Here is a 26,684-nt window from a genome sequence, read left to right on the forward strand (position 1 = left end):
ATCTCCTTAAAATACAAACTTTTCCCAGCAAACATTTATGCCTTTAAACCACGTTCTGGGTCTCAAAACCTTCTTAATGACTTAAAATGCCTTATTTCCAATACTTTCAGGCTCAATGAATTTGGTGTCATTTTTTCTCTAGATATTAAAGGCTCCTACGACTCTGTCATCTATTCTGCGCTTTTATACAAACTTAAATATTTGGGTTTCATGGAACTTTCATTAAATGGATGGAGAATTTTTTGTCAGACAGAAGATGCATCATTAGTTGGAGAAACCATCAATCAGATTGGATTGACTTAAATAGGGGATTGCCTCAAGGATGTGTTATTTCTCCATGGCTATTTAATCTATATATTTCTGACATTCTTTCTCACCTACCAAACTCCATTCACCCCTTCATTTATGCTGATGACATTTTTCTTTGGATCAGTTAATCAGACTTGAATGATGTTAATTCATCATTAAATTCTGCCTTAAACCTTGTTTCAAACTGGATGGATCATTGGATGGATCAATAGGGATTTATTCTTTCTACAGAGAAATCCAGTTACAGCATTTTCAAGAAAAAAATATTCCTTTTCTCCCAAACATCCAAATCAGCGGTGCTCAGATAAATTACGAGGAACATATCAAGATTCTTGGAGTTGTTTGGGATGAAAAGCTGAGTTGGAGCTCCCAGATCAATCACATTTCCAAAAAAGCCATTATCACTTGTAATATCATGAAGTTGATTGCAGGCAGGCTTCGTGGAGCTAAAGGGCATAAACGTTTGGCTATCTGTTCAAATATTACTTCAAGTTTCATGAATTACAGTTCATTCTTGTGACATAATAGCTCCAAGAAAAATATTCAAAAGTGTTCTGCTATCTATCACCAATCTCTTCGTATTGCTACTGGTCTTATAATCTCAACACCGATTCCTCTGTTACTCAGCATCTGTGGAAAATCTCCATTTCACTGTTTTTGTTAAAAAACACCACTAATCATATTATCAAAGCAAGAGCCTCTCATTACAGCTCTGTGTACAAACATATCTGTTCTAATTTCAGTTTTAACCGTCAAGGCCTACATACTAAAATTTTGGATCCATCTATTATTCAATTCATCCAGAACAACAATTTACTTATTCCTCTTCAACTTCTGTTTTTTGCGAATCCTCCTTGGTTAATCACCAATATTGATTTCACAACCAGTTCTCTTCCATTTCAAACATCATCAAATGATCATCATCAAAGCAACTGTTTTATGAACACGAACAAAAATTCTGGTCTTGTTCTACTATTATAGCTACAGATGCCTCAAAAGGAGCTCATACCTTTATTGGAATTTTCTGTGCAAAAACTCGCAATTCATTTCAAGCAGCGCTCCACGATTGCTCATCTGTCTTCACTGGAGAATGTGTTGCAATAATGATCGCAGCACTTAAATTCATTGTCAGTAATGAAAACTACGTAATTTTATCCGATAGCAAATCAGCTATTCAGGTAATCGCCAACATCAACCCAAAATCTCATTCCGTGGTTTTAGCCACTTTTTATGCCTTATATTTAGCATCATTGCGGGCGACAAGAATCTCATTAGTTTGGTGTCCAGGCCACAAGGGTGTCTTCTACAATGAGCTTGCAGATCATCTAGCACGTGCGGCAGTTGATTCTCAAAATCCAGTTTTCCCTACATATGCTTACTTCGAGGATGTGATAAACCTTTCACATAAAAATTGGCAATCATAAATTCATCAAATTTTTGTAATCAACCCGTTTACCCAGTTGCGGATCGTTTCTTCGATGCTGTTAAGAAAATTTCTCCCTACTTTACTAGCCACAAGTTTGAAACACTTTTTTACCGTCTCGTGACCAACAGAGCACCTACCAATGGTTACCTTCACAGAATTAATCAAATAAGTTTACCTAAATTTATCTGTGGCAATAATTGTGAATCTAACAATCATTTCTTATTTACGTGTCCTAAATGGTCAATTTTTAGGGAATGCTTTATGCAGAATGCACCTTGGTAATAATCAGATATCTGACTGGCACACACTCATTGAAGTGCCTCCGGGAGATTATAGCGTTTTTGTACAAGATTGCACTCTGAAGATATGAACTAAAGCTGTCCTAGAGCCCTAAGCAGGCACAGAGGACGATAATCTGTATCTGTGTATCAATCTAGGTCTAAGGCCGAAGGCAATTCAGGGTGATGTAATAGGGTGTGCTGTATTGTTTCCTCGCTCAACCTGCAGAGAAGAAATGTTGTACCCATTCATTGGGATACGCAAGGGGGGGGGGGGGGCAGGGCCTTCTTTAGAGCATCATGGGCTCCCGGGCCAAGTGATTTTTCTGAGATCCCACCTGGAAAATTCTCGAACTTTAACTGGTTCTCATTTTTGTGAGGCTCGCGTTCTCTTAGGTCCCCGGGCCGTGTTCGGATGGACCCACACGTCCAGACGGCACTGCAAGGGGGAGGGGTTGAGGTTCTAACCCCCTCAAGCCGAGATTATAGTGTTATATTACAGGAAAAAACTTGAACCCCTACCCCCTTCAAAAGAAAAGAAATTGAAACCCCACCCCTGGGAAAATTCTGCGTACGCTTATGCACCCATGTTAAGAATAAACTTTTATGACAGGGAAAAAATTTGAAACCGTTGTGGCAATCTTATGGGCTGACTAAATAAGCCTAAACAAACTGTTCTTTTCCTATACCTAACATGTGTTTTGCCGGACCGAATACTTTATAAAATATAAATAACTAAATAAGTTTAAGCACCATGAATATTTAACGAGTCTTCAAGTAATGATCCAACAATAAGTAAAGGTAACCCCTTATATAAGGATAAACTGTTATATTTCTTCTTGAAAGGGGAAGATCATTTTTCTCTCTCAACTCGTTCGTCATAAATTTTTAGTTCAGTGCCTTCAATTTATAACAAAAATTCGATGTATCCCATCAAGTCTATGGGAATATGGTTAATTAAAATATGAAGCTTCAATAAAAAGGGAAATTTTCATAATTTTCTTCAACCTTTTTATTTTGCCTTTTTTGTTTCATTCATCATTATAATAGATCCGGGGCATTTTGAAAGTGTTTCAGACCTGTGGGTGGTGCTCGTCTTAAGCTTTATGTGGGAAATTTTAATTTCTGAATCAATTCTAACGTGCTCCAGCACCTTGAGCTCTGACGCCACTCCGATAGATTATATAATATTACTTGGCAGTGTTTCGAACGTGCGAGTGCTCGGTTTGAAAGGAAGGGTGGCGGCGTTGGAGCTGTTGGGTGCCAAGCACCAGGGCCGCAACTGGGGGGGGGGAGCAGGCGGGTCTCGTGCCCCGGGCACTGGACCAGAGGGGACGCAAATTTAATTCCCAAACCTCTCCTTCAAAATTACAAGGGGGTGCCAGCATGTGCACTTGCCTCGGGTGACCAAGCAACTAGTTGCGGCCCTGCCAAGCACCATGACTCCACATCCTTGAGCAGACCCCCAAGGCTGGAACTTTTGGTGCCCCCCCCCCCCAGGTGAGATGAGTAACGGGCCCCTCTTTAGGTAATTTATAGTGTGAAAAATAATACGTATTATTGCCCAAGAGATGATGCGAATCGTCTGCGAATAGTGAGCCGGGGGAGGGGGGAAAGCACATGGAGCTCACAGTGCCCCCTCAGCTCACAGTAGGAGGATAAAAAAAAATTACATATATATTTTTTTCATGCCATAAATTCATTTTAGAGGGACTCGTGAAAAGTCTGGCTTGTTGGGTCCGCTGAAGATTCCCAACCTAGATACCGGTTCCAGAAGAGGGGGGGGGGGCATGCCTAGCACCGCGGGATAAATTTAGAAATGAAAATGTCGTTGTCGTAAAAACAATTTAAAACAGAGCACCCATAAGTCTAAAATACTTTCGTTGCCCATTATGTAGGAGATATTACAGAATCAATTCTAAGGGTACTCGGCCCCGTGCTACAAAACAATGTAAGTGCTCGAGCGTCCTCCGCCACTGTGGATTCATGGTATTGCTGCCTGATGTAGGCTATATAAATTCCGCTACCCTTCTTCTGCTCCGGTTTCATATTCTTGAACATGTAATTACTGAAATGGAATATATATAGTACTGAGGAAAGAAATATTAGGGGAAAAAAACTTTTCTTAAAAGCAGCGATCAACATCCCTCTGTGCTATAGTATTTAGGAAAAAAAAAAACCACTTGAGCTGTTTTTCCCCCTCTACATTTTATACTTATTGCTTTGCTTTTAAAGGGGGTAGGTGTACGTAAATCTATATACACTGCTCAAAACAAATAGGGGAGCAAGCAAAAAAAGTGAAGAAAACCGTGCGAGACAGCCACGTATTGACATACAATGGATAGTACACGCGTATCAATGCGTAATACAGAAAAAAGACGTAAAAAAATTTGGAATTAAGCTTTAATTCTTTGAAAATATGGAAAAAACATGAAAAGATGATTTAGGGCAACAATTTGGTTACATGTAAACGATAAAAAAAAAGGACTGTTTAGACATGATGCGTGAGTTTTAATAGGGCGTGTGGTCTCCTCGAACAGCTAAGACTGCTGCACACCTGTTTGCCATGGATGCGATGAGGTTATCGATCAGACTTTGGGGAATACTGTTCCACTCCTCAAGAAGTGCAATCTGCAAGTCTCGGACAGTAACAGGCGGCCTTGGTCGCGCAGCAATGCGTCGTCGACATGCTCGATTGGATTCAGGTCAGGAGAGCACGCTGGCCATTCCATACGCTGTATTGTTTCAGCTTCAAGCATGTTCTCCACCAGACGAGCTCTATGCGGTCGGGCATTATCGTCCTGGAAAACAAAGGAATCTCCAATGGCTCGAGCGTAAGGGATGACACGAGGTCGCAGTATCTCGTCTGCATACCTTCGGGCCGTCAAAGTGACGTCTAACATTTCCTGTTTCTTGGAATCGATTGCACAGCCTTGCAACAACACTTCTGGCAACTCCAACAGCGTCCGCGACACTACGTTGTGTTTGCCCGGATTCCAGTCTGCCTATAACACGCCATGCCATGGATTCCGGTAAGTCACCTTGTCTCAAAAAAAACAACTACTGCGCAATCGAATTTCACAGTTACGGCAGTAAAACAGACGTTTCTGCAACATCTCGATTTCTGCCCTTATCCCCTTTTTCTGGTTTTTGACGTCATGAACTTTGATTTGCATATGAAGTTTTCTTCTTCCGCTTCCTGCTAGGCTTTAAATTATGGATGATTCATTTTATGTTACTAATCGGTATACATCTTTGCGTAATTTTGTTAAAACCATGTGCTCCCCTAATTGTTTTGAGCAGTGTATATAAAATTGATTTTCTGTCTGTGTGTGTTTGTTCTTTATACAAATCTATAATTTTAGATCGATCGTCGCCAAATTTTGCATAAATGGGACCCGACTTGAACGATAGGCTACTTTAAAAGTTCGTCAGAGCAGGGCAAGTGCCCCAAATGAGCAAAAAAATGTCTGGCAACAATGGTTTTTGAGCCTCAACAATCACTTTCGGAACGTTTACTTTGGTTACCGTGGTTCCCTAGCAATCCCTAGCAATGTGTTTCAGACATGCATATGCCTTTACAATGGTTTGTCACTTCTTCAACGCTGCCAGAATATGAATAATGGTTTATGCCTTTATAATGGTTTGCCGCATTTTCAATGCTCTCAGTAATGATGCTTTTTGAATAGACGTCTTAATCATCATCGCTTTGAGGGTCAGGTAAAGAGTGATCCTCATAGAAATCAGTGTTAAAATTGCCGATTTTAGCGTAGAAATGCGGAAATTTGGTGGGAGTTTTCTGTCACATCAATAATTTTAAAAATTTCTTTGAATTATCGATTTTTAAATATTGAGTTCGTTTAGAGATATACGAAGCCCAAAAAATTAAATATGAAGTAATTAGTCGGACCTACTTTTGAGTTGGATATTCATACAAAATAACATTGATTTCAACTTTTTATTTATATCTTCTCAAGCTCGAAAATGAAAATGTGTTTGCATTGTCTTTTAATATTCAACTGCATAAATTCATATAGTTTAGGATTTTTAAAAAATTAATTATGGACCCGTAAAACACATCGAAGGAATTCCACAGCTTTAATTAAGCATTTTTGGAAGCTGAAACAGGCAGATGGATAACCTGAAGTTCAAAGGGGGGGGGGGGGAATCGAAATACTTAGCGCTCTTAAAAAAGGAGAAAAAATATTAATTTCTACGTTCCTTTAAATCAAAAATTTGTTTCTTTCATGAGTCGCGCTGGAAGTCGCCATATTGGTTAACTTTGAAACGGTTTGCATGTCCGTCGAAGAAAGAGGGAGATATCGCATGATCCAAAAAGCCTCATTGAAGAAAACCCGGGCAACGTCGGGTATTATACCTAGTCTATATATATAAAATTGATTTTGTGTGTGTCTATCTGTGTGTGTGTATTCTCTATACAAATCTACAATTTTAGATCGATCCTCGGCAAATTTTGCATGTATACCAAATGGGACTCGACTTGAACGATAGGCTACTTTAAAATTTTGTCAGAGCAGGGCAAATGCCCCAAATGGGCAAAAAACTGTCGGGCAACAATGGTTTTTGGACCTCAACAATCACTTTCCGAACGTTTACTTTGGTTACCGTGGTTCCGTAGCAATGCGTTTCTTTGTAATGGTTTGCCACTTTTTCAATACTATCAGTAATGAAGCTTTTTGAATAGACGTCATAATTATCGTCAGCATCGCTTTGAGGGTCAGGCAAAGGATGATCTCCATAGAAATCAGTGTTAAAATTGCCGATTTTACTGTAGAAATGCGGAAATTTGGTGGGATTTTCCGCCACATTAATAATTTTTAAAATTGTATTGAATTCTATATTTTTGAAATATTGAGTTCGCTTAGAGATATACGAAGCCCAGAAAGTTAAATATGAAGTAATTAGCCGGACCTACTTTTGAGCTGGATATTCCCATACACGCACACATTGATTTCACCTTTTTATTTATATCTTCTGAAGTATGAAAATTAATGTCTCCGTATTGTCTTTTGATAATCCAACTGCATAAATTCATATAGTTTAGGATGTTCTGAAATTAATTATGGGCCCGTAAACTACATCCAAGAAATTCCACAGCTTTAATTAAGCATTTCTGGAAGCAGAAACAGGCAGATGGATAAAAATATATTCATTTCTACGTTTCTTTAAATCTAGATTTCATGAGTCGCGCAGGAAGTCGCCATATTGGTTAAAACGGTTTGCATGGCCCTCAAAGAAAGAGGGAGATATCACGTGATCTAAAAAGCCTCATTAAAGAAAACCCGGGCAGCACCGGGTATTATAGCTAGGCATTTGGCCAAAATCCTTATTATTTAGATTACAGGGTATAATCTATATCATCCAGATTTATCTCCCGCATTTTTATAATTATACAAATCCGCATTCCTCTACCATTTTGGTAATTGTGCAAGTTCGAAACATGTTCCCTAATTTATTTTTGTAATTATGCAAGTTCGCAAATCGTTTTTCTTTCATTTTCGTCGTTATGCAAGTTCGTATAGCATGTTTTTCTCTCATTTTTTATAGTGTGCAATTTCGCAGCATGTTTTTTTTTCTCCATTTTTGTTGTTATACAAGTTCGCAACATGTTCCGTTTCCCATTTTTGTACCCGGGCAACGCCGGGTATTATAGCTAGTTTAAAATAAAACAAAACCCCACATTTTCGAATTGTTCAATTTTTAAATATAAAATTGTCCGAGTTCAAGTTTTTGTTCTACCTGCACTAGAGAGAAGTACTTTTACAACATTTTAATGTAAACTGCTGAAAAATATATGCTAATGTTTTCTGTTGAAATGCTCTTTTCTCAGAACTTTTGTTTTTGTCAGATGAACACACACACATTTTTTTTTCAAACATCGCTTGTTCAAATGTGTTGAAACATTGTGTGTGTCTCAGCAGTGAGGTGTTTCACATTTCTCGAAACAGACAGTTTCAGCTCCAATTGCTAAATATAATGTTAAAATGCGAAAAAGAACCAAGGGAAAAAGTTTAAAAAGATTTTCTGATTTTTTTCTTTTATCGAAATTGACAAATAACATTAAAGCACCCTTACGACCAACGGTTTGTTTTGGCTTACTTGGTCCCTTTAAAAAGAGTAATCACTAACTTCATCTGGCAACCCTCATTCCCCATATTTTCTCAAAGGATGCGCTTTGAGTTTAATGAAATCAATGATGGAGAACATCCTTGAAACTGCATATACCTTTTTTTTTTTGACATTTTCGGATGCTTGAAAGATTTCTCTGAAACACAATCTCAATCTTAAAGAATTACTAGGGTGCTTGGCAACTAAACGCTCTTTACCCTACGATGTTCAGATAAAGTTAATAGAGAGGGCCTTCCCCTCTTTTCAGCAGAAAAAGAACTTAAACTCAATTTCTGAGATTGATTCAACGCAGCAATTAATGAACCTTTAAATGGGCGGTGGTTCAGTGATGTTTCGGGGAGCATTCCCCGTCCAAGGAAAGACTGACGTAGTTTTTCTACCTTTAAGGATGAACTCAAAAAGTGATGTAGAACTTTTGCAAGATCTTGGTATATATAAAGTTCTTTTTTGTAGCGAAGAATGCATATACAAACAAGATAATGCTGCAATTCATGTGTCAGATCACACAAACACACAAAGCAGTGGTTCAAGCAAGAAAACATCAATGTTCTTTCATGACCAACGCACAAGTTGCGGTGACAACTTTCCATCACACAAAGAAATCGTTTTCTTCACGAGTAGTAGTTTCTCTGTCTGTCCGTCCCATAAACCATCGCAGCTCGTTTTCTCATCAACATCATACAGGAGCATAGGCAGTAGGGGGGGAATCACATATGATCAAACCCTCGGTGAACCACATCTCTCCGAAGAGCATGTATCCGCTTATGCACGGGAAGGCCAGCAAATCACTCAAAGACAACGCATGTGACGCAGAGTGGACACAAAAGAATTTAGCGGACGCCCCCCCCCCCCATAAGTGAGACAAGACGGGGAGAGATAGAGGACTCCTCTCTCTCTCAATATGGGGAATGTTTGTTCAGGTGCCCACAAATTAGGGAAGGGGTTTTATTTATTTTTTGCAATAAATATGCCTTTACCAATATTTTACATTTTTATAGGGGGGGGGGGTTGATGACGTGAACATCATCCCCCCCCCCCCGTCATCAAAATTCAGCAAATCCGAAACTCCCCCATCGATGCTGACGCAATACTTCAATGGCGCACATACCTTGACAAGCGAAAGAATGGTGTTCGTATTTCTTTCATAGAACTTCCGACGTAACATTACGTCAGAAACATTGGAAGGGTTAACTATGGTGTGGAGTCTCAAAATTTCACGCGCGCTCACGTGTGCTGATGGTCATTCATGAGAACTTTCTCATGTTTTGCTTTTAACATAAACAAGGGGAAAAATTTGAAGAAAACATTTGCAATGTTGCTTGAATTCTTTCCGTTGTTCGTATGTCCACAGTCCCTGACCAATGACCGACAAGGTCAGGAGAGAAAATTGAAATCATAGGCGCCGAAACCTGGATGCCCCCTCAATAATTAATGAATATACAATTCAATGCACCCCTCCTGATCATGGGTATATACGGGAAGAGTTATAACTTTCATCCTCTTCAATGTTTGCATCATGTCGGCGCCTCTGACTGAATAACTGAGAAACACTAATTTCAGCCATCGAAGTGGTCCGACTTTTTTTTTTATAACGACACTATTTTGTCAAAATTCAAGCTAAAGAACAGCTTTATGAGTACCAGTGACAAGAATTTTTTCAAAAGCTTTCGGTATTTTTAATGTGGAACATCAACTGGATGCTTATGCTTTAGAGCAGTGTTCCTCAAAGTGTGCGTCGCGGCAAGCTGGAAATATTAATTTGTGCTTTGCAGTGATTCTTTTGTAAGCAAAAATATCTACCTAATTATTTGGAGAACCACTGCCTTAAGGGTTTCAGGGATTCCGTAACGTAAATCTATGTTCGGCTGCACCATTCGATTCCTGAAGGAAAAAAAGTATTCAAATCATGCTAACAAAACACATGGAATTTTTATGAAGATCAATATAAACAATCAAACAGCTAAATCAAAATTTATATAAAATTTTATTCTATCAAAATATTCTCAATCACAAAATCACTGCAATAACAAAATTGTTCACAATAATCACAGCATTACTCTGAAATTACTGTCCGGTAGGCTATACAGAACAACTGACGAAAGCTGTCTTTTCGCTTTAATATGACATATTTCCTCCTGCAGTTGCAGCAAGTACTTCTTGCTCTTGGAATGCGAGTCACAAACGATCGAGAACGCTTTCTGTATAGAGTCTCTGTTGGCGTTAATATCACAGAAATACACAATAGACTTGATCACATTCAGCTCTAGATCTAACGCTACAATATCGTACGTGCGAGTAGCAGACGGTTGCAAAGTTGACATGACATGACCTTTTATGTTCAGCTCTCGTTTCTTCTGGGTTTTATCATGGGTCAGAAACTTGACTCTCGGGATTCCACTGCAGTCGTATGCAGAGGGACTCTTCTCCTGCATCTCAGAGGATTTGATGGGTTGAGGGAACTCGATAGCTGACTTGAAAGAATTCGCATACTTGCACAGATGCTCTTCAAACTCTGAATTGCACATATTGCACGTGCTGACCCTGCCCTTTTCAAAAGAGCATATTTTGACGATATCTGGTTCAGCTGAACGTAATATTATAAGGTGTGTGATAGAATTCTTCCTACAGTAGTCAACAGCGTCGTCAAAATTCAGTTGCTTATTACAAAACAATGAAGCTGTGAAGCCAAGAGACCAGAGTTTTTTTAACAGGGCACTGCTTTCCAGAGCCATTTCAGAATCTTTCGAATAGATGAGAAAATCGATAGCTCCGCTAGTCTGGTGCTTTTGATTATAATCCATTTCTGCTTCAACGATTTTCTCAACTGCGATGCTTACTCCTACGGCAGCTTGACTGATGCCCCTCTTCCTCGATAATGATTTCGGTTTGAAGGATTGTACCAACTCATCGTAACGTCCACCAGAAGCCAGGATATCAAGAACAGGTTTTTTTCTAACTTTCAGGTTACAAACGAACTGGAAGAAGATTCCAGAATAAAACTTGATTTTATGGGCGAGATACGGGCATATATACAACGGGAGTTTGATTCCGAATGATTTCGCAAGGGCAACGACGCTCTCGAGTTCTTTCAACGCCCTTTTGGCTAACGTTCCAACTTCCCCTTCGGCTTGCGTGAGGATTTGGAACGAGTTGGTGAATTCCGATTCGTTGAGGGAACGGAACACGTCTCTGAATTGCGACAGTTTATCCACGACTTTCTCCGGAATTTTATTCTTTAGCAACAGACATTGCAGTTGCAATTTAGAGAAATTGTGACATTTATGATAGTCCAGAATTTCGCAAACGATGTTCTCGGTCGATTCTTGCACTCCACAAAAACGCAATACAGATTTCAGAAGACAGGTGTGGTTCAGGTAGATAAAACAGTTCTTTTCTTTCAATGAGGGAAATTCAGCGATGATTTCACATACAGCAGACAAAACTTCAGCATCCGGTATGAGGAAGTATGTATCAGGTGTGACAATATCAAATGCATATTGAAATTCCTCTCTTGGATGACAACCAAAAACCTTCTGCTCTTCGTATACTTTTTCCAGAGTGAACCTTTTGAGCTGATTGATCTCCTTCCGGGCTACATGACGTGCAAACGAAACTATGAGATCATGAGGCAGGCATATCATTCCGCCTCCACGATCCACAACAGTAACGCACATATCGTTATGATACAGCAATGATTTGGGTGTCAGAGTTGGTGCAGAGTAACTCACAGCCCCATGCTTGCTCAAAACTTTGTTTAAAGTATCAACGACACTTGTGAAGTGTTGGGAAGGCTTATTTCTTATCGATATTCCTTTATAAATATCCATGTCGTACGTGAAGTCTAATTCAGCGCTCGCGTCTTGATTGAACAAGCAATCGATCAAATATTTGTAGGTTTTACTCTGCGGGGAGGAGACTGTGTTACGCAGTGTGTTGTGAAGTTTGGTCTCTTCTATTGGAGAAGCAGGTATGTAATTGGATGAGATAAGCTCATTAGACGTAGGCCTTTTATTGACGTCATGTTGCAACAACAAATTCAGAATGCTAATCATATTGGGAGTCAGACGAACTTCCCCATCTGGTGGCAGTAATATATCAGACTTTCTTAAATTTGTAAGGAGCATGATTCTTTCCATTTCAGTGGCAAGAGGTGGGTAGCACATCTCAAAAAATATGATACCCAAACTGTAAATATCAACCTTTTGATTATAGGTTGCCTTCGACATCGAAACTTTGGTCTCTGGAGCAACATATAAATATGTGCCAACATTTCCAGTGTATAAACCATCACCATCTTTAGGTGTGTCATGGAATGACTGCTGGAAGTGATCGTCTCTTTTTCTAGTGGCTACGGTGTGAGAAGGAATAGCTTTTGATATCACGTCCGTTGCGAGACCGAAATCTCCAATTTTTACGTGATATTTTGAATCTAAAAATATATTCCCCGGTGTGAGATCTCGGTGTATGATACCCTGCTGGTGTATGTAATTTAATCCTTCAATTATTTCGCGGAAAAGTTGCCAAACGAGAGAAATTTCAGTGTGTAATTTATTATCATCTATAGCTGTGCGTAAGGTGCTCTTTTCACACAACTGCATCTGGATAAACATGGCTAGTGTGACGTCGCAGTTAGCTGTGGCCTCTTCAAAACAAATAGAGTCTGACAAGCTGTTATCGACCTGGGAAATCTGAGACACGTCATCATCGTCATCGGAGGATCCGTCTTCTTTGTCGTTGTTGCTGCACATTTCCCATTGTATCGAAGAACTGGGGGTAGAGGATTCGTCGGTTTCTTTGAAGGATTGCATTTCAGAGCTTGTCCCGTTACTCGCATTAACAGGAACTGGCAGTTCTTCAATCCACGAATTATAATATCGAACAACATTTTCGTGGTTTAGACGAGATAAGAGCTTCACTTCTCGCTTGATTTTCCTATCAAGTTGCTCATTCGACGAATCCAAGCAAATTTTTTTGATAGCGTAACATTTTGAGTCCAATTTATTTTTAACTTTAAAAACATATCCGAACCCTCCTTTACCGAGACAATCCATTATTTCAAACTCGCTTATTAGTCTCAGACCATACTTGGATTTATCAGTTTCGTCAGGAACATTGACCGATTTATTTTTTTTCCCAGGGATTTTCAATTCTAGTTCCTCTGCCAGCGTCGTACGAATAGAGCTGATGCAGATTTCTTTACGATTAGACTCGCTGTGACTTTTTTGTCTTGTGTATGTCAATGGCTGTTCGTCTAGGCATTCGCTACAAGGAATTGCTTTTTGTATAGGTTTTTTGCGTGCGTCTTGGAAAGCCATCGGCTTAGGATTTTTCTCCTGCTCGATGGCTTGAAGTCTGTTTTCCTCGATGTTGTGGGCTAACTTTTTTTCCCCTTGTTGTTCTTCCATTTCCTGTTTTGATTTATTGTAAACCATTTCATTGCAGGATGACTTGAAGCAAGTCTTTTCACGGTTCTTTAAAAACGTTACAGCATAGTGAAGGAGTTCTAGAAGCATCTTTTGTCCTCTGCGCTGCTCTGCGAATGACTGAAGACCTCTCTTCAATTCTGACACTTCATTTAGAGACAGACCTTTGGTGTTCCGTACGTCCATGAAAGGCACAGAATTCGGATAATCGGCGCAGCACCTGACATACAAATCAGCATGGTTTGTAATTTCTTCTTTTGAATTTGTTGCAGCATTTTCTGGAGAGAGGGTGATGACGACTTCAACAGGTTTCCAAGGCTTGTCCTTTCTCAAGTCTTTCACTTTTTGAGTATAAATAGCTTTGATTGCAGAGAGTTCGTCATCTTGACGTTGTTGGAATGAATCTTCGAGACTCATGGACGATTTGCTATTCATTATTCAAAGCTATCTAGAAGAGTAAGAAAACAGAAATTTAGAACAAATTCTTGATTTTTCCATCAAATTCGAATGAATGAGCTCATTAAGAAAATGCAAATCGTAATTCATAAGAGCAGTAACAAAAAACATGGTAGATTTTTGCCAAAATAGCTGTGGCCCGGGTGAATTACCACCAAACTACTTACCAGGAAAAGAAGACCTTTGAGGAAACCAAGTCTCCCTCCTTTCGCAAGGGCGATATTTACAGCATCACGGGAAAAGTGATATTCTAATGGCTGGAATTACCACTTACCATTATATTATCGGAAATCTTAGTGCCAGATCATTATGAAGGTTGTGACTGAGGCTTTCTAGAAATTGTGGACCCATGCGTTAAGACAGCCCTGCCTTCGATAGGCACTCCACAAAAGCCACCCCATACTTTAATCTAATTGGTTCACAGCCAGAAAAGAGCACAATGCAGCGAGCGAAAATAATAGTTTCTCCTGAACTTTGTCTTCACTGGTGTCCGCCACAGCTATAATAATGACCATATTTTCCTGCGCAGGTCCCGACTTGAAGAAGCGCGAAAGGTGTGATTGCTTTTTGAACCCTTTCTTCTGCAGCAAATTATTAGGAAGTTTTTGTTGAAAATTTAAAATTAAACTAACATTTCTTGGGGAGGGAGAAGAAACAGCTTCCAGTTTCAAACCCCAACATTGCTCACGCTACAGCATTGATAGCTATCACAATCTGTGTAATGTGACAGCCATTAAGCAGGTAGTCCACTGGAAGGATAAACAACGGGCTTTCATTTGTCTGTATTTGCAAGACTGAGCCCATTGCACAGAAAGTAGGAGTGCGTCGTCCACTAGAAACTATCACTTCCGGCGACAGCAGAAGAAACTGACGAAATCTGAATTGAATGCGATTTTACGTGTCTTGCCTTATCGGCGCAGGTGAACTACGATTGTTTACTTTTTTTCGCACCACTTCAGTGGTGTTTCGCGGTGGAATGTTCTGGGGCGTTCCAAAACAAAATTTCACTCTGATACCAGTAGTCAAATTTCACAAATATGATTTTTTTTAATTTATTTATTCTAATTAGATAATTTGTGTGTTGAAATTTTATTTTCAATGTGTCAATTCACGCCCAACCTGGCAGTATAGAAGTAAGCAGTCAGTACAGTAGGCCTATGCCTGACTACGATTTTTTCCACAAGGTGAGTTAGTTTAGTTAGTTTGTTTGCATGTGTGTGAGCTGCGTGTGTAGAAAATTAAAAGAGCCAGGATAGGATTGCTCACTAATCTTAGCAAAATGAGTGCTCATCGAGAGAAAACACTAAAATAACGCAGTCGAAGGAATTATGCCATAAAAAAAAACAGCAAAGAAAAAAAAATTGGAAAGAGATAGACGGCTTTCTCTCGTTCAAGATATCAAGTAAACAGATATTTTCTGCATATTATGCTGAGGCGAACTGATATTAAGACAGGCTACTAATGTCTCTACTTCAGCGCCTCAAGCCAGTGCGCGAAATAAGGGGTCATTCAAGTATTACGTCAGCATTGATGGGGGGAGGGGGTTTCGGAATTTTGCTGACTTTTGATGACAAGGGGGAGGAGGGGGATTTGAATGATGTTTACGTCATCAGCCCCTCTTTGTAAAAAAAAGAAATATTCCTAATGATATCTTACTCGGTGTGCCAAAAACGAGAAAAATAGAGGGATCGTGTGCCCCCCCCCCGCACGTCTCTGATCCCAATGTGCGTTGGGGGGGGGGGGAAAGGGTCACAGCTCACAAAATTTTGCTGACTGGGGGAACCTCAAAAATGGCTAAAACTCTGCTGACGGCCCCCAAGGAAGGCAGGGTCATGTCTTCAGTGGTATAGATGGCAGCATGTAAGAGGGCCTGAGTTCGAGCCCCCGCGGAGACAAGATAATTTTTCTTTCGAAGTTCACCTCAGCATAATATCCAGAAACTATGTTTCCTTGAAAAAAAAAAAAAACTGGCTTAACCCAGTGGTGGACGAAATTTTGAGTGAGTGAGAGACAAAATTTCGGCCGTTTATTCATAATTGGAATTTCTGTGATTAGAAATGAAGTGGTGGGATGTGTTCTATACTTTGAAGACTGCCACGGGATTTCATTGCAAATGAAACGCAATGGTTTATCCTTTACAACTGTGAAAAAATAAATATAAGTACAGCATATTGATTGCACATTATATTCAATTTTTTTTTGCACAAAGGTTTTAAATCAATTTGTATTTAAATTCTCACAACTATATTTTCCATATACTAAAAAATGGAACCACCCCTTGAATGAATTTTTTTAAAAACAACTGTAACAATCGCCTTGTAATGAAAACTTTTAGTTGGAGAACTCGCTTCTGGGATATTTCGGTTTGGTTCCTCGAAAATTTTGTAGCGAGGATTTTGGAAATCATTTTAAAATAACAAAACTTTTAAAAGTTAGTTCAAAGCAGAAAATAAAATCAAAATTGATTGACAATGGGAGACATTTTTTACGATCACCTTTTATTCTAAGATGATACAGAACTGTTATTTTCTTCAATGGACATAGGTATAATTAAATTCGACATCACTCATATTATTATTTTCAAGTTTTTCAATTGAGCCGTGTTTTGGTTTTATTTTTTTTTTGCTTTTAAACGGGGTGCAAAGGCACCCCTTGAGAACTTCAAGTCATTAATTTAATTCTTCAAGAGAATTTGATACCAACTTAATACCGTTGAATTTTATTTTCAAATGAACTGGGTAAATTAGAAAAGAAATATTTTCGGAAGCACTAATTAAAAAATAAGTGTCCCGTAAAATACCTGTCATATGGTCAAGGTAAGGCGGTGTTTTCCATGGAGGGCGATGCATTTTTCTTTGGGCGCTTTCCGTCGTACGCCCATCTTATTTCTTCTCTAAGGCACCGATGCGAGATACCTTCAGCGATTAGAAACTCAAGAGGAGAAAGGGGGACAGTCCGCACAGGTATACCATAGAGCTTAATTTACGAGCTTAGGGCCTGTTTCTATGCAACGGAAATCGGTTACGTTTTTTGTTGTGTTACGGAAATCGGTTACGTTTTTTGTTGTGTTACGGAAATCGGTAACGATTTTGGCTGAAGTTTTCATTTAACTCTTGAATATATCGGGAACTTATTGACCCATCGATACCAAATTATGTGTATGTGCCGAGGCGTCCCCCCCTTCTGCAGCAGGTCCCCTAAACCAACCGGCTTTTTCACTGCCCCCCCCCCCCCCGTGGTTAATACATAGTGTGAAAAATCAAAAAGTGGTAAGAATGGTTCCGGCCTCTGCCAGCCCCAGGGTTGTTTGGTTTAAACCTTGGTTTTAACCAAGTGGTTTTTTTTTTTCAAAAAATCAAAGTGGCCTAAATATAATTTTTTCCTTGAAAAATATCATATTGGTTTATTATATAAGACAAAAATTTTCATTTTTACCACATTTTATATTCTTGGGGTACATTCTGATGGCATATATTTAAATGGCATAAGATGGTATAAGTGGTTTTTTTTAAAAAGTCTCATAAAAGTGGCCAGAATATATATATATTTTTCATGTGAAGTATCTTAGTCATTATTATTAAGTTATATATAAAATCCAAAATTTCTCATTCTTACAACATTTTCTAACCTTTGGCTACATTCTGATGCTCTATCTTTAGCAAATTCACGAATAAGGATTGCATCATACATCTAAATATAGTGGTGTATTATCTCACAGGGTTTCTTTTTTCCTTCACAAGAAGTAGCAACAGTAGTGACACCATGATGCTAGGGGCAGGTGATCTTATAATCCAATAAAGACACCAGCTGTCCCTAAAGGGCAAAGACTAGTGTACTAGTAGCTACATTACCTCAGACATTTTAATTTTCTTTCCCATAAGTGGTAGCACATCTGTGTATCTCCCAGTCTTAATATTCAATAGTTATTTTTTTATACTTTCACTGTTAAGTCCAGTTAATCAAGGTTCTACTGTATAGTAAAAACAGATTTATGAAAAATAATCAGATATATACAGGATGATTATAATTAAAGTTTTGATTCCAAAACACTATAGAATAAGAACTGGTCCAAATGACTGAAAATTTGCACACATACTCCTGAAGCAATGGAAGTTTCTTTCGAAAAAGAAAAAAACTGCAAGTAGTGGATGCTGTACTTGGCAAACAGTATAATCTATTTTGTGCAACCACATCATTTCGGCACTTCCACAGCATCAGTGTGTGGATATCATGACCATGGCATACTCTGAACTGTTGTTGAACAAGAATTTTTGTGCTTTCACCTCATAGCCAGAACACGGGGGACAACATATTTAACATTTCTTGAGTAAGTTGTAGTTATTTGTTCAATTATTTCATTTCATTTGTGATGTTTCCATGAATTATGAAATCGTGCAATGCTATAATTAAGTTATCATTTTGCCATGACTGGCTATCAATTCCATTCTGTGAGCAAATTTCCCACGTGTTGGATGATGTCATTTTTTACATTTTCAAGTATTTTTTTCCCCTTTACCAAATAAAATTCCATTTCTTCAGGAATATTTGTCATATTTTCAAGTCATTCTGACAATTATTTCTTTTTTTACAGTGTTTTGAAATCGAAACCTTAGTTATAATCACATCTGTATTTCGTAAATCATAGCTAATTAATCTGCATTATTTATGCTTCATTAAATACATTATATTCCATTGAGTTAAGCAAAATATAATTAAATTGCAAAAGTTGGTTTTTGTTAAAATGTAAGAAATGTTTATTGATGAATTAAATATGGGAAGAGTGTTAATTACATTAATAAACATTTTATTTTAATTAATTATTAGAAGTTTGAATGATTTTTTAGAAATTTCATTGTTTTTAATGTTAATCCTATTTAAAAAAAAAAAAAAAAAACAGTTTAAACCAAAAAACCCATTTCTTTTGTTTTTTTAAAAAAAAAACGATTTTTTTTTTACCCACCCTGGCCAGTCCTGCACTTGTTAAGGCCATGCCGAGAGGTATGTATAATATACATACATTACCAGTGCTCGTAACACACAGGGTCGGGGGTACCCAGGGCGTGGCATTGCAAATATATCCTCATGGGGAAGTTAAAAGGTTTCATTTCCAGGGGCCTTTGAGGGATCTTATTTTTTTTCTTGCTGCTTTAACACTGAAAAATTTGCAATTGTGGCAGCGCAAGATATATCCAGTCTGGGGGCCCCATAAAAATCTGCGAATTGGGTCCCGGTTCCTTGATTGGGCAGCCCAGGATTTTATTTGTTGTTTAAATGAATACTGATGAAAATTTTTCGTGACCCTTACAGAGCGGATGTCCGAAAAGCTTCCAGTTTGGCCTTCCCCCCCCCATGTGCAAGTTGACCGGTTTCATTTTGGAGGCTCTGGATGAATTGCATTCTAAAACTCTTTGAATTGGGCCCTGGAATTTATTTGTTGGTAAATTAAATAAAAGTGAAAATTTTTTGTGGTTTTCACAGTGGGGAGGGGGGATGTCCACCACGCCTCCAGGTCGGGGCTCCATGTGGAAATTGACAGGTTTAATTTTGGAGGCACTGGATGAATATCATTGGTGTTTTGTTGCTTTTAACATTGCAAAATTTGCAACATCGATTTCCCGAGATAAAGCCAGTCTAGGGCCCCAGTAAAATTATGCGAATGGGGTCCCGGGAAATTGGTTAGGGGCCTAAATTTTTAACTGTGATTAACTGACCCGATTAACCAAATCAGCTCTAGTCATAAGTAATATGGTGAAACACACACAATGCAGTCGTTAAAATTTTACCCGGAGCTCTTTTTTCATAAACTGATGAGAATCATATCCATTGTTTTTCTGGTTTCTAACTAATAGATGCAATGCATCAAAAATTGCTGCTTCGTTTACAAATTAATCCATTCAATTGTATACATAGTTAATTACCGGCAAAACATTTTTTTTTATACATTTTTCCATTTTGTAATTATTTTTATCCCTTACTCATGATTTGACAACCGGTGGGCAGGCCACAATGTGTCAAATAGGTGCTCAAGGAATTGAGTCACACACCGGAAGAACTCAAGAAGAGATTTATTACTGGGATGGGAAATGTGGCTAAAGCCAATTGTGTGGACCAGCTTTGCATAGACCAGGCAGGACAATATGTAGATGTGAAAAGGGGGATGCGCTCACATGCACCGTTACCTAGTTCTCCTGTATGTCCATGAGATTACACAGAACCAGAATTGTGCGATACGTGGAACATATAGTAGGCCTATACTGGTAGAATTTAGAGTATTGGTATTTTTTGGTTTCAGAAAGTGTCAGTTTGTTTCAATGTGGAATGCCACCATGTCAAAATTTAGACATGAATGCTTCTGTTTTCGACGCAAAAAATCATTATGTCTGGATATGGAACACTCTTGTTCAACGTCGCAATAAGAATCCAATTATTCCATATTTTTGCTCTTTGGAATTATTGGGGTCTGCTTAGTAGTCAGTTGTAATATCAAGGTGTCATTGTTAGTCGGAATCGACTTCGAAAAAGTTCTTTTATACAGCTTCAAGCATGGTTTTCTCATTTTTCAGGCATGAAGCTGTGAAAGGTTTCGCGAGCTTTTTGTTCAAAAGAAAAAATACTTTGGCAACTATACTGATCATCAATTTGGCAGTTGTAATAAATATTCTAATTCATTTAAAACCTGAACTCTGCGAACTGCAAATTTTTTAGACACACAGCCAAAATATATCCCGATCTAGAATGCTTACCATGGAAATTAAAGAGGCTTCTATAAGTTCAAATTTAAAGTATCTTAAGCTCCATTTATTCCAAATTCCAGATATTCAAATTCATTTTTGATTTCATCCTCAGACAGACTGGCATCGTGAGGACCCAGGTTCGAACCCCACAGTGGTGGCCGGCTTGGAAGTTGGTTTCCTGTGATCCCCAACTTCAAGGTCTCAGTTAAAAAGACCCGATCTCAGTTAAAAAGTCTCGTCACGGAGAGCAACAGGCCTATAACAGTGCAATTATTCAATTATTACACTTCACTCATAGTTATAAAAATTGATGGCAGATGCAGCACTACACATAACAAGCATTACACAGAAATAAACTTTACATTAGGTTCACAACACATACATGCATATTCCGGCATGTACCAGTTCGTTCGAAATTCCATAGCGGAATGTGTACGTGGTGCATGTATAGTTAAGTAGTACTGGCATGGATATATATAGAGAAAGGAAGAGAATAGCATTATATATGAATATGTTGATTCATGTTCTTGTATTTAGTGTGTGTGAGCATCACTGCACCTTCATCCCCCATTACATGTTTATTATTCACGTTAATTGCACATATCTTGCTATCCCTCAATTACTATTATAATTTATTAACCTTTTTCCTCTCTGATAGGTTTTTCTCTACATTTCGCTCTTATTTTTCTCGTCTTAATGCATAAAATTATTATTGCATTTTTTTTTCATGAATTGTAACAGAATTTTATTATCATATTAACATATTGTACAAACATTCTTATTGCAATGACCAGTATGGGACTTAAGTCCTCTAGTTTATCTTGTTTTTGTATTTAAATTTTGTTTCGCTCATAAACTATTAATTACTATTTAAAAAAAGCAATTACTAATCATGCTATCTATCTATATACAGTCAAACCTCGTTAGTGCGTCACCCAGTTAACACGTCACTCCACTTACCGGATCACTTTTTGGAAGTCCCTATTATCTTCAGGCAAGAAATGGCACAGCTATGGCTTACTCCGTTTAATGAGTCACTCCGCATATCAAGTCATATTTTTGCTCTCCCAAGAGTGACTCATTAACAAGGTTTGACTGTATACCGTATATACTCGTGTATACCGTATATACTCGTGTATAAGCCGATCCCCAAAAAATCTTATATTTTCACGGAAAATGAATAGCTTATGGAAATTTACAATAGAAAATGGTTCAAACATTTAATCCGTTTCTTCTGAGTCTCCAAGCTCATCGTAATCCATCAGATCATCATAGAGGATGAGGCATCTTCATTTTTATCCTCATCTGGACTGTCATCGCCATTGTCACTTTCAAAGAGGATATCATCTTCAGTTCCATCCATCGTATTGCTGATGCAACACTTTTTGAAGGATTGGATGATAATTTCGGTGGAAACAGAATTCCACGCTCCCCATCCATTCCATCCACAAATCCCTCAAATAGTCTTTGAGAGGCTTGTTGATGCTAACATCTAAAGGCTGTACAATTAACGTGTTAGCCACCACCATCCAATGATATTTTAGATTTCTTTGCCTCTGCTTTGACATCATCAGTTCTGCGGGGTTTGAACATATCTCATACCAATGATGTCGGTTTCTTGAATACTGCTACGAAAATAACTACTGATTGTGGAGATAGATATTTTCTCATCAAAAACTGACCCGAGTATAACCCAACCCCCCCCCCCCCCAATTGGGGAACAATTTTTTCCACAAAAGAAACTCTGCTTATACACGAGTATATACGGTAATTGATTTTCTATGTCTGTTCCCTACACAAATTTACAATTTTAGACGAATATACCCTATGCATTTCAGATATGCATACGCATTTACAATGGTTCATCATTTCTTCAATGTCGCCAGTTTATTTTTTTATAATGGTTTGTCACTTTTTCGTTCCTTCCAGAAATTGAAGAAAATCTGGGCAGCACCGGGTATATATATTATAGCTAGTATGTATATATTTTAGATACTCATTCACAAGCAAAACTTTCAAACTGAAGTGATTTATGATAGTAGTCCTGCCACAGAATGTTTCCCCCTAAAGATTATAGACCCAGAAGTTTACATCACTAATCATAAGACTGACCAATATTCATTCAAAAAAAAAAAAAAAAAAAATTGAGAAAATGAGAGATTGAGCTTTTGTTAAAACTTCAAAAATATGCACCCATTTTGAAAATTCAATTTCATATATTAATCACGAGTAATCATGAGAAATACTGAGATATGCAAATGCATACACACATTCACATGTAATCCAAACTCCATTTGAAAAATTCAACTAATTTTACTTATTATATTTTGCCACTGACTGTGATAAATTGAGCAAAAGTTACCAAACTTATTGAGGTGGTTGGTGATTATACATAATAAATTAACAATCATGCACAGCCACCAATTTATTATATGAAAATTATTTATATTATGGAAAGATCCTTTGTTATGCTTGTTTATTATTTTTTATGTGCATCATTCATAGTCATAGGCAGAGATAGACTTGGAAGTCTGGGGGAGGGGGCACGATGATGATGATGTCACACACACAATTCCTATATACACTCATTGCCATAAAAATTTGCGCATCAAGAAATAATTGTGGGATCGAAACGAAAGTTGGCCTGAAGGTACATGTCGGGCAGATATGCAAATGATTAGAAATACAGCGTGATTGCGCAATGCCACTAGAGGGTGTTGAACTTCGTTCTCCTTGGAGTATAAAACAGGTAAGCAGAGCTTGCTGGAGTGTATTTAATCGTTTGCAAAGGAAATGCTGAGGTAGAGATGCCGTTACGCCGCCGTCGGAGACCATATGAGCAGTTGTCAGAGTTCGATAGGGGAAGAATCATCGGGATGGAAGCTGGGTGGTCAGCTCGGCGAGTAGCTCGTCAACTAGGCCGTTCTGATTTTACTGTGAGGAGGTGTTGGGACCAGTGGACAGAAGAGACGTCATTTACACGGCGACCAGGTTGAGGACGCCCTTGACAGACCAGTCGTTGAGAAGACTGTCACATCATCCGAAACGCACACGTAGAGCCAACTGCCTCATTGGCCGCTATCCAGACACAGGCAGCAGCTTCACTACGGGCCCCTGTGTTTTCCCGAACCATCGCAAGGCGCCTGGCTGAAGGACATCTGGTATCGCGGCGCCCATTACGTATGCTGCCAATGACACCCACCAACGCCTCCGTTTGGAGTGGTGTCGAGCACGACGGGATTGGACTGCAACGGAATGGAACCAGGTCGTCTTCAGCGACGAATCGAGATTCAACTTGAGCAGTGATGATAATCGTGTTCGTGTGTGGAGGCCCCGTGGTGAACGCTTCAATCCTGCCTTCGCTTTACAGCGACACACCACTCCCATAGCTGGTGTCATGGTATGGGGTGCCATTGCTTATGATACACGGTCACCGCCAATATTGATCCATGGCACAATGACAGCCCAGCGGTACGTCCATAACATTCTTCAGCCACATGTGTTGCCACTCATGGCAGGGCTCCCAGGAGCCATTTTTCAACAAGACAATGCTAGGCCACACACAGCAAGGATGTCACAAGACTGCCTCCGCTACATTACCACCTTTCCCTGGCCTGCTCTATCCCCAGATTTGTCACCAATCGAGCATATCTGGGATCATTTGGGACGGCAAGTTGGACACCCTATGAGGTTGGTCAAACTAGAGGCGCATTTACAGCAACTGTGGAACGAGATGTCTCAGGACATTATACGGAACTTGTATACCTCAATGCCCGCTCGTATCGCATCGTGCATTCGCGCTATAGGGGTTCCAACAGAGTACTAAAACTTCTGTTCATCTGTACTGTTTTCTGCAATAAATGATCCTTTTTCTTGGATTTTCTAATCAGTTACTTATATCAACGTAGTACTTACATGTGTAAAATTTTGTTTCATTTTGACGACTTCTGGGTGCGCAAATTTTTATGGCAATGAGTGTACATTAGATCAGTCGACTTCACCTTTGACGCTAGGAGCGGGCAGGCAATGGTCCCCCCCCCCCCAGTATCTCCGCCCATGTTCATAGTGACACAGTGAGTGAGCAAGGGAGTGACCAAAAGAAGATTAAAAACACAGGCGTATTCATAAGAGTGGGGGAGGAGGCAAGTGGGTAGTAACACAAAGTGGCAAATTCGTGAAATGAGTGGCCAAGAAAATTTAACGAAATCAAAATTGGAATGGGAGAAGGGCAACAAAATTCATATTTTCCACAGGGGTTAAAATCGCTGCCTCTGGGTTGGTAGCAACATTCATCCTGCTACCCATGTCTTTAGTGAGGCTTATGTGAAGCTCGTCAACCAAAGGCTTGCTTGAGGAAGTCTCCAACCACTTGGAGTCCTAAAGACCCTTTCTTTATGCCCAGCACCAGTAGAAGAGCAACTCTGATATCCCACACACACTCAGCTCAGACCAGAATAAAAAGAAATATTGGCTGATTCAACACAACTGGGTGCTGATGAAGACTCTGCGAGTACAGTATTTGACGCAAACGTGAAAGACATCCCAATTTCTCTACATAACTTATGGTCTGTTGGAGTACCAGGTCCTCTAGATGCCGACATTCCTTGGTGATGGACGAGAATAATTTCTTGGACACTATACGAGATGATAGATCGAGACCTTTCAGATCATTGCACTTAGATGATTCATGTGGTCATGTGATGCCTGCGCCAAAGTCTCTTAAGTGTGTCAAATTACTCGACAGATGTGACAAGTGTCAACAACCACAGGTGCTTTGTGAAACTGAAGAATTCGTCTTTACTCAGAGCAAACATGTCCAATGCATTCAGAGTGAAGTCGCCATAACGTCAGTGACGAAGAGATTCTCTTCAATTTCTTACAAATGGGCACTCGCTGTTGATGTACGATAAGAATATCTTCACGAGGACTTCTTCAGGAAGATCACACATTGACGTCTTGAATTAGTCGACATCCATTTTGATCATATGATTTTTTTCTAATTTGTCGGAGTAAATTAACGACTGTTTTCTGGATGTACAAAAAATTGGCGAGAGTCGGAAAATGAAATAATAAAAAAAAACTACATTTTCACATAACTTTCTTCATTTAGACTTTTTGGTAAAAATGTCCTTACTCATAAATTAAATTTTGGTGATAAATACGACTATAAATAAAAATATTCATCTCACATGGCAGCACACGAAAAATAAATCAACCAGCGGAAAAAATTCACCTGTCGTCTGCTTTTCAGGAGGAACTTTTTTTTGTGGGAGGCGTCTCCTTATTTGCTTTTAGTTTCACATGCAGTTCAGATTAACGGCTTTGCTTCTAAGGAGCTGTACTGAGCGAAGCCTCTTGCTTAGTCTGACCATATTTCCTCGAGAGTAATACGGTACATCGGGATTCCAATTACGGGAAAATACAGGACATCGCCAGTTATCGGCAAAAACGACACCAAAACCAAACAAAGTTGCCAAATATTGTTGAAATAACGGAAAAATCACAATGGAGGGAAATGATGCATTACTGCAAATTGCAGTGGATTAAAATGTATTCCACGAAAAAAAAAACCGTTTACCAAGGCAAATGTGGAAGATTAATATTCCCATATATAGTTGTAATTATCATAAAATAATTTATGAGTTTAAAAATAATTTCAATCTTTGACTTCAATAAAGAATAAAAAATTCAAGTAGGCTTCGTGTGAAATACGGGAAAAATCGGGACACTTTTGCCAAAAAGTCGGGACGGCCAAAAAAAACAGAAAATACCGGAACTGTCCCGGGAAATACGGGACGTATGGTCACTTTACTCTTGCTCATTGATCATTACAGCATTAGCCACTACGTTTTAGGCGTTGGTGAAAGGTTAATTTGTTTACTTATATTTGTTACAGACAACAAACTAT

At 38.8% G+C, this 26,684-nt stretch overlaps 1 protein-coding gene across 2 annotated transcripts; it reads right to left on the reverse strand.

Annotated features, from left to right (window-relative positions):
• Positions 1-10,129: 10,129 nt before the first annotated feature.
• LOC149078379 (eIF-2-alpha kinase GCN2-like) lies at positions 10,130-26,088 on the reverse strand. Of its 2 annotated transcripts, none has more exons than XM_089242030.1 (2): positions 26,010-26,088; positions 10,130-14,034 (listed from the first exon to the last, which is right to left on the reverse strand). In XM_089242030.1, the coding sequence occupies exon 2, from the start codon at positions 14,019-14,021 to the stop codon at positions 10,209-10,211; it is 3,813 nt and encodes a 1,270-aa protein (XP_089098156.1). In that variant the 5' UTR covers positions 14,022-14,034; positions 26,010-26,088; the 3' UTR covers positions 10,130-10,208. The 2 variants fall into 2 exon arrangements, with proteins under 2 accessions (XP_089098156.1, XP_089098155.1); XM_089242029.1 differs by having other exon boundaries at positions 10,131-14,034; positions 25,966-26,049.
• Between the last annotated feature and the right edge of the window lie 596 nt (positions 26,089-26,684).

Source organism: Pholcus phalangioides, unplaced genomic scaffold (genome assembly GCF_987345545.1).
Source record: "Pholcus phalangioides strain wild (caught in Gottingen) unplaced genomic scaffold, Ppha-v1.0 ptg000014l_1, whole genome shotgun sequence".
NCBI lineage: Eukaryota > Metazoa > Arthropoda > Arachnida > Araneae > Pholcidae > Pholcus > Pholcus phalangioides.

Bases quoted from the DNA above. Each gene is read 5' to 3' on its own strand.
- LOC149078379 (XM_089242030.1), bottom strand. From the start codon at position 14,021: ATGAATAGCAAATCGTCCATGAGTCTCGAAGATTCATTCCAACAACGT.